At 46.1% G+C, this 14,293-nt stretch overlaps 1 protein-coding gene across 6 annotated transcripts in view; it reads left to right on the top strand.

The window, feature by feature from the left end:
- The window catches only part of sox5 (SRY-box transcription factor 5), a 220,911-nt gene that overhangs the window by 182,637 nt on the left and 23,981 nt on the right, over positions 1-14,293 (top strand). For 5 of the 6 annotated variants that reach the window (XM_076721791.1, XM_076721793.1, XM_076721792.1 and 2 more), the window contains 2 exons: positions 7,097-7,223; positions 10,612-10,697. In XM_076721791.1, the coding sequence (XP_076577906.1) occupies positions 7,097-7,223; positions 10,612-10,697 (213 nt within the window). The remainder of the gene's footprint in view (positions 1-7,096; positions 7,224-10,611; positions 10,698-14,293) is intronic. The other variant, XM_076721790.1, reaches the window with a different exon arrangement.

Here is a 14,293-nt window from a genome sequence, read left to right as displayed (position 1 = left end):
AAACACACGACAATATATATATATATGCTTTCGCTCGCTCGCTCGCTCGCACACACGCCTATCGAAAGCGGCCGCAGAGAGCGCCGCACACTCGCCTGATGATCAAACACACACTCATCATCAAAGACTTGGTCGAGAAATACACTGCTTAATCATTCATGAAGAGATTGTCCACACAATCCCACAATACAATGGCCTGCCAGAGAGAGGGCACCAGGTTCAGAGTGTGTGTGTGTGTTTTGTGTCTGTATGATAAACCCCTTGTGATTGCATTTCCCCCTAACGAGGCTGAGTTCAGCTGTCCCTTCTTCTGTGTGTGTGTGTGTGTGTGTGTGTGTGTGTGTGTGCGTGCGTGCGTGCGTGCGTGCGTGCGTGCGTGCGTGCGTGCGTGCGTGCGTGCGTGTGTGTGTGTCTGCGTCCTTGGCTTTGTTAGGCCCAAACCCCCAAAGGCCTGTGAAGAATGCTTTCAACCGTCCACTTGGAAGAGGTGATGAAATGAAACGAATAATCAAGCTCATGAAAAAGAGAGGAGAGTGACACACATCCCTCATGAAAGGAGGACAAATTATTTATTGTCCTCGCGTCCGGTTTCCTATTTTTTCTCACCCTGAAACCCAAATCAAGCTAGCAACATGCGTGTTAGCGTCCACTATTAAGGCCAGCGGCACTCAGCGAGTGTGTGAGCTGACAGCCAAGCGAGTTCATTTACAGAGGCAGGCGTAACAGCAACACAAGCTAATGACATACAGTACAAACAGGACACGCACACACACACCATTCATTTGTGCTCAGAAGTCAGTGATTGGCCACTTTCTCGCTCTGACTAATTGATTCTACCTGGAATTATCCATTAATTAGCATCAATTATGACCCATTCATTTTGTCCCACACACGCATACATGCAGTTGCACACACACATTTGATGGTTTTGTTTTTTGAGGGAAGCCTGCTGCACCTCATCCTAGCTTACCCCTCCATCTGCTCTTTAGTCCCAAGTCCTAAACTTAACCTTTATCCTGACTAATCCAAACCCTTAATAGATGCATAAATCCTGACCCTGAAGTATCATTAACCATTAATCTTAAATCTAAACCAAACTTCCTGAACCTAAACTTACCCCCCAGGGTAAGAAAGGACCAGGAAAGCTGACCCGTACTCAGAAGAGCTTTGTGCTCAATCTAAGGGTAGAACACAACTTGCTCTTTAAAGAATTATAAAACAAGAACATGTGTGCACATGAAGACATACAGACAAAAACACACACACGCGCTCCTACCCCCTGCTAGCGGCCCTCTTGTTAAGCTCAAAGGGGTGAGCACATTTCCTCACACTTCCCTTTGCTTTCCCTCTCGACTTCTCTCATTCTAATTAAACGACTTGTCTCCAAGGCTCCCTCCGGTGTTGCCGGGGACGACTGTCGCTGCCGCGTGGGGAAGCGCAACGGGGATGAAAGGAGCTCACCTGCCGAGCGGCTCAGGGCTTACCTTGAGAACACGCACACATTTTCATAGAACAGAGGCAACACGCACGCACTAACAATGTACAGTACATTTGAAACAGAGGGATGAGGGTACACGAGTGTGTCCTGCCTAATGAATCAAAAGTCACTCAACCAAAAAAAACCACACACACGCAGTCAAGTGTGCGTCTACCTCTCTACCTCTGTCGGCTGTCTTTCATCTCATCAAGCGCCACCGCTGCTATAGGTTGGAGACGGTGAAGCAGACAGAGATGAGGAAAAAGAGAAATAGAATCAGAAAATGAGTAAAGCCACCTGACGCTTTGACTAGTTTAAGAGAGGCCAGACGCGACGGCGACAGCGGCTAACAAGCTCTCTATTAAGTTTAAACTACATTGGTAAATCAATCACACACACGCACAGGCACACACACACCCCTCCAAGTGTAATAACACCTGATGCAGTCACAAGCACAGCCTCTGTCCGAGCCGAATATCGTTCATTCTGTGAGAGGAGAAGGCGACAAGAACACTAAAAGTTGTGCTTTTCCTTCGTTTTCACACACTTCCAGTTTACGGCGCACATCCACGCACACCATCACCTCTGTACTCTGTGCACAGGAGCGGCTAACCCAATTGCCTGCACAATTGTTTAATCACTCCCATTACACTGCAACCAGTGTAATTTGTATTTTCCTTACGTGTTGATGTGCACGCACACACACACACACACACACACACACACACACACACACACACACACACACATGCTCCCAAACTGGACCACAACCAACCAGCCATTCCCACTGAGACCCACCCTCTCTCACATGCTTTCTCTCTAATGTACCTGTCTGTGTGTGTGTGTGTGTGTGTGTGTGTGTGTGTGTGTGTGTATGTGTGTGTGCGCGCGCACATCTGAGCCATTGCGGCATGAACCGTGCCCCCTTACATTCCCAGCAGGCTGGCCTCTAATAGCCCCTGTCCATACAAAGTTAATGGACTAATATTAAAAGCCAGCTATCTCTCTGTCTCTCTCTCTCCAAATTAATTATTGGTTCTGTCGCTCGCACGTCCCTTCTTTAGCAATAGGTCATCCAGGTCTTGCATTAATTGCCGGAGCATATGGTCGCCAACAGATTTTAGCTGTGGGACTCGCACTTTAGCGGGGGCTATTTTTTTCGCGCGTTCAGATGCGAGCCATATTGTGCGGCGCTGGCAGCTATTGTTCGGCGCATTAACTTCATAGAGCTAATTACTCCCCAATAATAACTTTACCTTGGAGTTTTTAGCGCGCCGCGTGCCAACCAACCTGTTTCGCACCCCATATGTTAATTAGCGGCCACATCTTCATTATGCCGCAGCGGCGCTTTAAGTTCAAGCTGTGCCGCCTGGCGCGTGGTGAACGCAGCCGCGACTCGCTGCCAATTATCCAACTCTTGCTCCCCTCTCCGTCTCTCTATTTCTCTTTCTCCCTCTCTTGTTCATTCTGTTCTGTCTATCTGCTGTTTATTTCCTGAGAAGTTCTCTCGCCAGGGTGAATTGTCAACTTCTCTCTTCCTTTCTGACCTCTGCGCCCCTGTGAAAGTTCTCCACCAAAACTCTCACACACGTTTTCTTTATATGTATGTATGCATATATACATATTATATGCCGTTCTTCCGTTCAGAGTCTTTGTTCTGCATTCACTTACCGCTGATTAGAGGATTTTTGTTTTTTCAGATGAGTTCCAGTTTTGTTTGTTTCAGGTTTCTTTTTTGGATGAGGAGGGGGTTTGCAGATGAAAAGCGGAGCCCCTTATTCTCCACATCAGCAGCCTACAGTAGCGGCAGTGTGATGTTTTGTCTGTGTGTATTGTAGGTTTTCATGTTCACTTTGGGCCTGATGTGAAAGAGAAGCTGTGGAGTGTGTTATTCCCCAAAGCGCCTGCTGTTTCAGATGTGTCTTTTCCTTTATGTGGGATCTGGAGATTGTCTGATAGATCCAGCCTCACTCTCCCTTTCCCTCTCTCTGTGTTTCTCTCACCCTCACTTTGTCTCACAGGCTTTTCTTTCCTTCTCTCAATGCACCGCTTTGTCTCTGATTCCCATTCTCTGATTTGGGTGAGCTCTCTCCCTCGCTTTTCTTCCTCTCGGTTTCAAAGTGTTCACTGTGATCACGAGGCTAACGTACAGCGCTCATAATCCAATTAAAGGTATTGCATTATTGTATAACCAATATAAGAAATATCAGATTAAGTCATTTTACAGATGGTACAAGAATGTAAAGGGGGCCATGATGAGGGGGGAGACTGACTCCAGTATCATACGATCAGCGAGTGGACAAGCCCCCTCACCCCTCCACACACACACACCCAAACACACAGTTTTTGTAGAGTGCCTTGTTTCGCCCTTAGCCTCATCTGACCCACGTTTTCTGCCTCACATGTGTGTGTTTGTGGAGGTCAGGAGTGTGTGTATGCCAGTGACCATGCTAGTGCTGGTGCTGCTCATCAGCTCAACAGCTGTTACACACATATCCAACTCAACTGTTATAACAGCAGCATATGGGAGGGAATGATTCTCCATAAACCATTCTGTCTCTCTCTCTCTCTCTCTCTCTCTCTCTCTCTCTCTCTCTCTCTCTCTCTCTCTCTCTCACTGTCTCTCTGTGTATTTTTGTTTTTTTTCTCTTTCTTTTGTGTCTTTCTCTTTCCATTTTAGTCATTTCTTCTGTTGCTTGATCTTCTTATCCCATTGTGCAGACTCACATGTATTGTGCAACAGTTCTGTAGGCTGATTAATGTCTTCCCATTGTATGCAGGCTTTTTGTCATGAGATGGGAAAGAGAGACTCTATGATATTTTCATTTGGAATGAAAGAAAGCAAAGCCATGTGCACACACACAGACGTCATACAGTATATACGCCAGTGTGTCTATGTACAGTATGTATGTATTACAGCTGCCACAGACTTATCCTCCTCCTCTCCTCTCCTCTCCTCTCCTCTCCTCTCCTCTCCTCTCCTCTCCTCTCCCTACGGTACATTACAGTATTGCTAGCCAACTCCACTCCAGCATATGTCCAATTAGGCCTGAAAGGCAAAGCGGAACTGTTCTGTCTGTGATTCGTCCCCGCGGGGGTCCTGTCCGAGCATCGCGCTGGAACGCCTCTCCCTTCTGATCGCACGGCGCAGGCGGCACGGCGGTTTATGGTTTACCAAAATGGTGGAGTAATTATTGTTTTTGGTGTAAGGGGGAAACAGGAGCCGCTTGAAGAGAGCGCTATTCCCCTGCGCAGTGATAGTTTGATTACAGTGCTGCTGGCTGCTGCATGCCGACACACAGGAGCAGGAGGAAGGGGGGGCAGGAGGAGGAGGAGACACACACAGAAACACACACACATAGGTGTTTACAGTACAGGAGCATGCATACGCCCAGGGAAACTTGAGTATACACACACAGACTGGGAAAGTGCTGTTAGCACTGAGAGTCTCGAGCACTAACCACTTCAAGTGTCCATATCACTGAGATATTGCCTGATTGTGCTATGGCACCACCGTATCCTCATGATTGTGCAGCCATTTCCAGCCATTTTCATCATTCCAGATCAATTTTCCACATCAAACAGCTTTTACCTGCCCATTATCCTATGCAGCTATTACCTCACTGCCCTCCTGGCAAAATAAGAGCGACAGAAAGGAGGAGGAGGAGATGAGCTGTGATGAGGGAACGAAGTGCTTTGCAAGCAGGAGTACAGGTGAAAGGCCTAAAGACCCTCTCAGGGATTTGGTAAAGATAAAGATTTTGTCATGTTGCATTTTGGGAAATGTAGGTTCCAGAGTTTTGGGGACAGTGTGTATACGATGGGACAGAAACTTCAGGATTTCTCAGGCTGTGCTGCTTCGATTTTGACCATTTTTTTTTATCTGTTCCTCACTATAATCCCAACTTTATGGAAGTGCAGTTTTAATTTACGGGGGTACACCTTTGATTCATTTTTTTTGTTGTTGTTTGCTTCAGTAAGCTATCCATCCTTCAGTTTTATTGTAGGTCAGTTTAAAAAATGTTGAGTTTAATCCAGCCTAACTCGGTCAAATACTCTGCAGAGACCAAATGTTTGGCCAAAATCAAACATGCATCTGTCTCTACTAAAGCACAGCTAAAAGAAAGAGTTTTACTTATTTTTCAGAACATAAGGACATAAAGTGATTGAATCTTATGAAGTCTGTAAATATAGCACAGGTGGGCATGTAACACTTCTGTCTGAAGCTAATTTCCATACAGGTGTTTTTGCTGCATTTTTAAATGTGCACACAGCAGAAAGAGCCTGAAAATCTGCAAAAAAGCTTTTTGTGGTTTGACTGAGATGATCAGTTCATTGTATTGATAAAGAGAAGGAATGCAGGAGCGATGGAACTGATTTGTTAAATACGGGATCACATTGCAGGACCTGCCTCTTCTTCTTCATCTCATTTCAGCACAGTGTAGGCGCAGCATTGTTGTATTGTTGCCATGCCCAAACATTTAAAAACAGAACTGGTGGGCAATAAAAGCACTTTATGTTTCAACTAAAGCAAGTTGCTTCCTGAAAATACCATAAATGACATGATGTATGTATATATCGAGAGTTACTGGGGCTGTTGGCCAGTACTTTATGGAAACACATTGATTTTCTTGTTCTGACTTCTTGGAAAATTGCTTAGAATTTGCACAGAATTTGGCTCGAGCTCCTTCCCACTCTTCACATTTGCAGCTTCTGCATCGTACCAGCATCGCACTGGACTCCCTATTTTCCTCCTCGTCTCACCTTTTCCACTTTCCCTCTCCTCTTCACTTCCTCTCCTCATCTTCTCCTATCTTTCCTCTCAAACTGTCAGTCAGTCCATCACACGCGAGTCTTTGTGTGTTGTTTTTGGCAGAGCGCTGTTTAGTGCAACCATCTGTCTCCTACTTCTCTCTCTTTCTGTCTCCCTGTCTCTCCTTCTCTCTCTCTCTCTCTCTCTCTCTCTCTCTCCCTCCCCTGTCGTCCCTGCCAAAGCCACCCATCGGAGGAGCTTTTTTCTGCTTCTCCTTTTAAAATCCTGGAAACCTTGTGAAGTCTTATGGCTGTCTGCCGACGGGCGCGCACAGAGGGTTGTGTCTGTGTGTTCGTGCGTGTGTGTCGGTGTGTTTGGGTTGTTGGGGGGGGGGGGGGGGTTGATGCGGGGAGAAGGGAGAGAACATCATCTTCCAAAAAGAAGGAAAAGGCCAGCTGTTGTGAGAGTTTTGTGAACTCTCCTCATGACACGCTTTTTGTCTTTGAATGCAGATGATGGAGTGTTTGGATTTGGAGTGTGTGTGTGTGTGTGTGTGTGTGTGTGTGTGCGCGCTTGCGTGCATGGGACTTCATTAGTGTCTCTGCAGACTGATGTCGTATGTGTGTTCCATATGTATAACATGACTTTATGTATGTGTCTTCTGAATGGTACTTAAGGTTGTTCTGGGGTCAGTTCCACACATACACAGCGCTATTTTCAGCATTATTGCGAGCATTGTTTTCAGTGCACGTCTATGGGCGCTCACTTGAAGAGAGGCTCAAGATGCTCATGTTTTTCTCTCCCTCTTCCTCCTTTTTTCCTCCTTCTCCCTTTCCGCCCCCAACCTATTCTCCCTCCTTCATCAGCAGGTCCAGGGCCAACTCCCTCCGCTGATGATTCCCGTCTTTCCTCCGGACCAGAGGACTCTGGCGGCGGCTGCAGCCCAGCAGGGCTTCCTCATGCCCCCTGGCTTCAACTACAAGCCTGGCTGCAGTGAGTAACATCCACACACGCACATTCATAAATAGGTGCAACTTTCAGTGTAAAAGTACTTTGTATGTGTGATGTTTCAAATGTTTTTCACCAAGCAAGGTAGAGTCTGACCATTTTCCCACACAGGGAGTCGGCTTGTTTCCCAAAAGACGAGCTCGCCCCTACAACAACATCTCTCTCTTAATAGAAAAACCAGTCCAAATACACCCTTCCTGTTTACACTCTCAATCTCTCTCTCTTTATCTCTCCCTCTCCCTCTCTCGCTCAGTCCTTTTGGCTCCTTCCTTTTGTCTTGTCTATTTTTTGATGTATAAAAGCAACAAAATACAGGCGTCCTGCAGGACATGTTTTTTTTTTTTTTTTTTGGCTATCACGCTCCGGCTGTGTGGCAATGTGTTGTTTACCATGATAGAGAAAGAGAGACAGAGAGAAAGAGAGAGAAAGAGTGGTGGGTGCTTGCCAGGGGATGCTGGGAATAAATGCACGGTGGGGGGGTTAGCAGAGGGGGGGTGGGGAGGGTGGTAATGTGACCTGCCCCAGGTTCTCCTCACATTAACACAGGACGCAGCCAGAACATGTTTCCAACACAGCCCACACACACTAACACACACAGACACACACAAACGTCCAGGCAGCCAGAGATTGCTTTGTGATATCGCAAACACAAAAAAAATCAGAAAACAAAAAACTTCGACACAGATATGTGAGCGTGCACACAAACGCAAGCTCGTGCACAGTCAGTCCCGCTCCTCCCTCCGCCCCCCCACCCCCTTAGAGTTTCACAGCTTCCCAAACAAGTCCATTCCATTTTAATTAGTGCCATCTTCACCCACGCCCACTGCCCACGTAAATACCCTGTCAAGTGGTGGGCTTGTCTTTTCACTGCCTCCGCCAACTCCAACCGGATTGGCACGCAGCGCCAGACTGGGCCGCCCCTGAGAAAACTCTCTGGCAACTTTCAAAGTTGTTGTGAGTTGATGTAGTTTGGTGCTGCAGCTCTAAATAGGACATGTGTAGCATTGTGCTCTGACATATTCTCAGGGCGTTTCATAGCTTTGAAGATATGAATAGATTTTATCTGCACAGTATGGACTTCTGTGCGCTGAGCGGCTGTCTTGTGTGAACGCTTGTTGAACAGTAATGCGATGTATCTATTGTCCAAGCCACTGACACAACATGATAAAGCTAAAGGTTTAAGTTCTGTGACGACTTTTTATAATCAATTTAAATATTGAAAACTAAATTGGTTCTCAACAGCACTGCATTTTCAGGTATGACAATATTTTCTGGAAAGAAGCTGATTTTCCCTTTTTCCTTTTATTTTCAAAACTTAGTTGTTTAAACAAGACGGCACAGCGGAGACACAGCATGCTGTTGATCTCGAGACATTTTAATCATACAAATTATAAAAGCATGTGTGATTCCACATATGGAGATGACACTGACCTGCATTTAAAGGGATATTCTTGTGTTTCAGCATTGTGCTTTCATTAAAGCTAATAAGAGACAGATCAAAACATGAATAATCAAAACCAAAACAGCAGGGGTTAAGATAACCTGACATGGGAACCACATTTCCCATAATGCAACTCTGATAACATCTTTCTTTGGACAATCCCTGCCTGAATGCACACATTTTTCAAACTCTGCATCCCGACTGCGTAAAGAAGGCTTTCATTTCAATATTTAAAGCCTTATGCTCAGCCCCACATGACCCTGATGAAATCATCATGACATCATGTGAAGTGCCCCTTTAAGAATTTAAAAAATGTAACATTGCGCACAAATTGACACCAAAGGGATATCGATGACGTTTTTGCATCTTACTTCCCTCCATCTATCTCCCTCTTTCCTCAGTTTGTCAGTGAGAAATTTCATCCTCGCCCGCCGAGGTCGCTGTCCCCAAGCCAAGAGCAACATGTTTGCTTTCCTCCGTCCTTCTCCCTTTTGTTACAGAGACCCCCAGGAGGAGCATAAATATCCACCCAGCTCATGTTTGTCCAGGGAGCGAGGAGAAAAGACCCATCTCCTAGAATACACAGTCCTGAAATAATTCTTTAATCCCTCCTGCCCTCCCTCCCTGCTAGAGAAAAGAATGTCTCAGCTTTTTTTTTTCTTTCTTTTTTAAAGAACCGAGTTATATGGGAAAATATGTCGGAAGGAAAGTCTTAGCTTATGCCAAGCGCACACACACACACACACACATCTACATGGGCACACACAAGCGCATAATAGGTCCTGATACAGCCAAGAGGCTGACCGCTGTGCTGAAGGTTCAGGTCAGAAATGCAAGGTCAAGCCCTGAGAACATTCCCAAGTTCTCTCTGTGAACAGTGGAGTCTCCTCTGTGTGACACCAGTGCACAAGTCTGACCTCCGTGTGCTGGATTTTGGTTAGTGGGCATGTCCACATGCAAATCAGAGCTGTCAACAGGCACATTTTGTTCAATATGACGATGATAAAGTATAGTATTCCTCCTCTTCTCTCCTCTCCCTATCTGCCCTTCCTCACCCTCCACCTCCTCCTCCCCTCATCTCTGACCTTTCTCTCCCCCCTTTCTCTCTCTCTCCCTTTCTCTCAGAGTAATTACAGCACGGCCTATCTGCACCTGGTCACTAATAATCCGCACTCGTCCTTTTCTCCCCTGCTTTTCTCTCTGCACTTCTGTCATCCCCTCCGCCCTGCCGGCCCATCTATCTCTTGATTTATCATTCCTGACAGAGGGGGAGAAGGAAGGGATGGAGGTGGAGAGTAACTTGTGTAGAGAGAAAGATGACAACAAGAAGGACACAAGGAGGGAGGAAGTGGGAGGAATAGAGAGACTGAAAGCAGCCCTCTCCCAACAAAGCAGGAGAACAGACAGTCGAGGGGAAAAAGAGAGCGAGGAGAGAGCAGCAATCGGCAGTGGCGGCTCTTAATTACGGCGCTGGGGCCAGCTTTATCAGAATCCCCTCACCTCGCTGCTCTTTGTCAGGGGGTATTAAGGAGGAGGACACACAATCAGGCTTTTCATTAAGGCCCTACCGGCAGCACACACAAAGGACGGCTTTAACAGCTGCAGAGGGGGACTCAGGTGGTGGTGGTGGGGAGGAGGGGTGATTGGGAGGGGAAAGCGAGGAGAAAGGAGGGACGAAGGTGGGATGAGAGGGAGGAGAAAACAAGAGGATGAAGGGGAAGGGAAGGGGATACGGAGACAGGAGAGATGGAGGATGAGGGAGAGGAAGCGGAGGTAGAATGAGGACAGAGTGAGGGATGAGTGGAGAAGAGAGGGATGCTACAGGAAGAAATGAGTGAAGGAGAGGGGAGACAGGAGAGAGAAAATTCATTTAATATGAGCAGAATGTGTTGAAAATGCTTAAAACGTGTGATCTTCTCTGGTGTTCTTCAGGTGACCCCTACCCTCTCCAGCTCATCCCCACAACAATGGCTGCTGCTGCTGCCGCCACACCAGGCCTGGGACCCCTACAGCTCCAGGTAAGACTGCAGCATCTACACAAGCAGAATTAGGGACCCAAAAAAAACAACCAGAAGGTTTTGATTATCACAGACTAAAACATCCATTGAAAACATTCAGTTTCCCTTTACACATGGGTGGTCCCATTGGGAATAAATCCCACCCTGGCAGTGTTCACACCACATACTGCCCAGTGAGCTATGTCATGTTGTGTTCCGCGTGATGAAAAATGGCATTTGAGGATTTAACAGAGATGTATAATTCAGCTGGATGCTGGAAGCTTTCTGACAGTTTTGAGCAACCAGATTTAAGGGGTCAGCATATACGCACATCATAAGTTTAAGAAAGGGATCTGCTTGTTTGCTCTGCTACCATGTCATAAATTTAAAGGCCAAACAGCGAATAAGCGAGAAAGCAGAAAACGATGACAGAGAGACAAAACCACAGAGAGGTAAAACAGTAAAATGAGTCAGCATCTGTTATCCCACTTATAAGGAGGATGGGACTGACTTTAGTCCTTTTCCTGTCTGCATATTTAAAATAAGCAACCCATCGTTTGGTAATCCTGACCCCCCCGACTTCCTCTCATACACTCACCCACGCATACACCCCCACGCACGCAGGCAAACACACACAACTAGACCTCACATACTCATACTCAGATACACGTGGGCTTTGGGGCCTCGTCTCCCAGGGGTTAAGAGCCTGCACGGGCGTCCCCCCCAGTCGCCTGTCTGAAACACATTAACCTCCAGTGTTGGGCTCGGCCTCGGAACAGGCTGCACTTGGCTCTCATGTCTCCTTGACACGCATTAACATAAAATATGGTGCGCACACACATGCGCACACACAAATATCTGAGAGAAACAGCTGCGCTGACACACATATTTTCGTGCTCGTCTTTTTCGCTAACTGTTCACACAGTTAGGGAATATGGGAAAATATGGGTTAAAGGTTAGTCAGAGTGTGTGTAATACATTTGCACCTGTCAGGCAAACGTGCTGCCCCATATGCTAGACACTACAGGGAGAATAGAATAGCTGTGTAATTCTGTCATGGAGAACGGACCCCGCTGTCCTCACTGATTTCATTATTACTCACGTGTGTGTGTGTGTGTGTGTGTCTCTCTCTGTGTGTGCGTGTGTGTGTGTGTGTGTGAGAGAGCACATTTGTGTGTTTAGCCTGAGAATAATGTCCTCTGCGGTGTTATCGCTGCTTCAATCTAGCCGTCCATATGTTCGGCTGTGTTCAGACTCACTCAATCTCCAGTTGAACGGCTTTGTCCACCTTGCAATTGGATTTTTTTTTTTTGTTGTTTTTTACCAGCAGGGAGGGGTGAGAGGACACAACAAGTGCAAAAAACACATCTCACTAGCAGATTTCTTTCTTACAATCCTCCCAGAAAAAACACACACGCACAGTCTCTCACACACACAAACACATTGAGATTAAGGCTTGTCAGAAAGAAACGGATTTGTCCAGGCTAACACAAGTACAGATGTCTCAATGTGGATGGATTTCCTTTGGGATCGTCTCTGCGCCCTCATTTGATAAGGAGGTGTTTCTGTCACCGAGACGAGACATGACAGTTTGCTCGGGCCTCAGGTCGCCACGGCAACACAGCGGGTTTTGCCGGAGAGGACACAGGTGAACCCACTTAGCTGAGACACACACACAAATAGAGAGAGCAAATGAAAGATTTTTAGATAGGGTGCACAATGGACTTCCCAGTTTCATTCAAGAGTGCATGGAAACATGCTGACCGATATGTTATATGAACACGTGGACACTTGAACTACACACATACACACGTAGTGATTACAGTGTACAGTTTAATTTCCTGTACACTAATGTTTGCCATAAATATTTTCCTCATAAATGCTACGTCATGCAGTTCCTGTGAAATTGCACTAAAGCTACATAAAATAGCTGTGTTTTGAAAATGTGTTTTAAGTCCAAGATCTTATCTCAGGCATTGGGAGGACAGAATTAAATCTGGTCCAGGCCACGACCTTTGGTGCCTCAGTGCTTTCAGCAGGCTTCAATAGACTCACTGACTCATGTATGCAGCCCATAACGTGCACACGTCCTCATACACACATACTGTCAACATTAAATCTGCAGAGCAACTTGCCCGCAAACTCAGAACCCCTCAGCTATCATCTGATAGCAATCTGGGGGCAACAGCCAATGTTTCAGGCCTTCTGGTGTAGCCAGCCGATATCTAGATAACAGATATTTGGGCCAAGACAGCCAAGCCGATGAGTTCAGAGATTGCATTTTGGCCAATGCGGACACACCGCTTTTGCTCTCCACATTGACTGTTTACCTTTACACATCCAAAGCCTACCCAAAGGTGATTAGTCAATACCACTCGGACTACAAATGGAAACTAGAACACTGCCAATATCATAATCCTGTCCCTTGCCTATAGATTCTGTGTTCTGATACTGGTGGCATCAGCAGCAACTCTGAGAACAGCCATATTTGTAGTAATAGTATACATAGAAAGAAGACTGAGGGGAAAAACTCGAAAAGAATGGCTTTGATTCAAGTGCAGTTCTTAGAAAAATGCATTAATCTCCTAATGATATAGAGCTCTTTCTATGTTTAAAACATCCTCATAGAAATCAACAGAGTAGCACTTATAGGCAGCGAGAGCTTAACACAGAATCCTCTATGGTTTTCAAGGCAACAGAGTGTACAAGTTTGGCATTTAGTATCTTAATCTGGGGGATGAGTGTGACATTGTGCATTAGAGCATGTTAATCTGGCTCCCTATTGACCCTTGATATCATTGATATCATCCATATCACATAAATGGACTGAGGGGGACAGACAGAAAGATGGAATATGAAAAGAAAAACGCACTTATCCGGGCAAGAGAGAGAGGGTGAGGATAAAGGTAAAAAGGCAGAGGTACGAGAGAGGTATTTAGAAGGATGATCAGTTAAAAGGATAAACAGAGAGAAAGAGAGATGGGGGGATGGAGGTAAATGGAGGAAAAAAGAGGATGTGTGTTAGAGATTAAATGTGCGAGCGTGCGTGTGCGTGTGTGTGTGTGGCGTGGTATAAAGAGGGTCGATGGAGTGGGTCAGGCATCATATGGAGAGGCAGATGTTTGAACATATTGTCCTGGATTACCACACTGTACACCGGAGAGATGGACGGACAAACAACGGACAGGCGGTTAGAGGGAGGGAGGGGAGGAAAAGGAGGACAAAAAAAAAGAGACGGGGACAGATGATAGAAGGTAAATGAGAAATCAATCGAGCAACTCGTTTCGCCACGAAACCTTATCTGGAGGAGAGAAAGAGTGCAGCAAAGCATTTTCTCCGACGTGCGAATTGCTTCAGTGTTGATATCTTCTTCTTGGCCCTAAAGGCTCGTTGGAGCTGCAAGGAAATGCCATTTTGTGATAGCAGCGTGGAATCAATGTGAAATCAATAGGCAGCAGAGATAGGTGTCTGAAGTTAGGGAAATTGTGCCTAACCACTTCTGAACGCATAATGAGTAAAGGAAAAGGATTTTTAGATGTATACGTCTATATAATCCTCTGTGATTGTTGGCGTGGAAGCCCACTTTATTACTGTATTGACAGTTGTGATGAGACATT

Source organism: Chaetodon auriga, chromosome 22, assembly GCF_051107435.1.
Source record: "Chaetodon auriga isolate fChaAug3 chromosome 22, fChaAug3.hap1, whole genome shotgun sequence".
Lineage (NCBI taxonomy): Eukaryota > Metazoa > Chordata > Actinopteri > Chaetodontiformes > Chaetodontidae > Chaetodon > Chaetodon auriga.
This window is presented reverse-complemented; position numbering and strand designations above follow the sequence as displayed.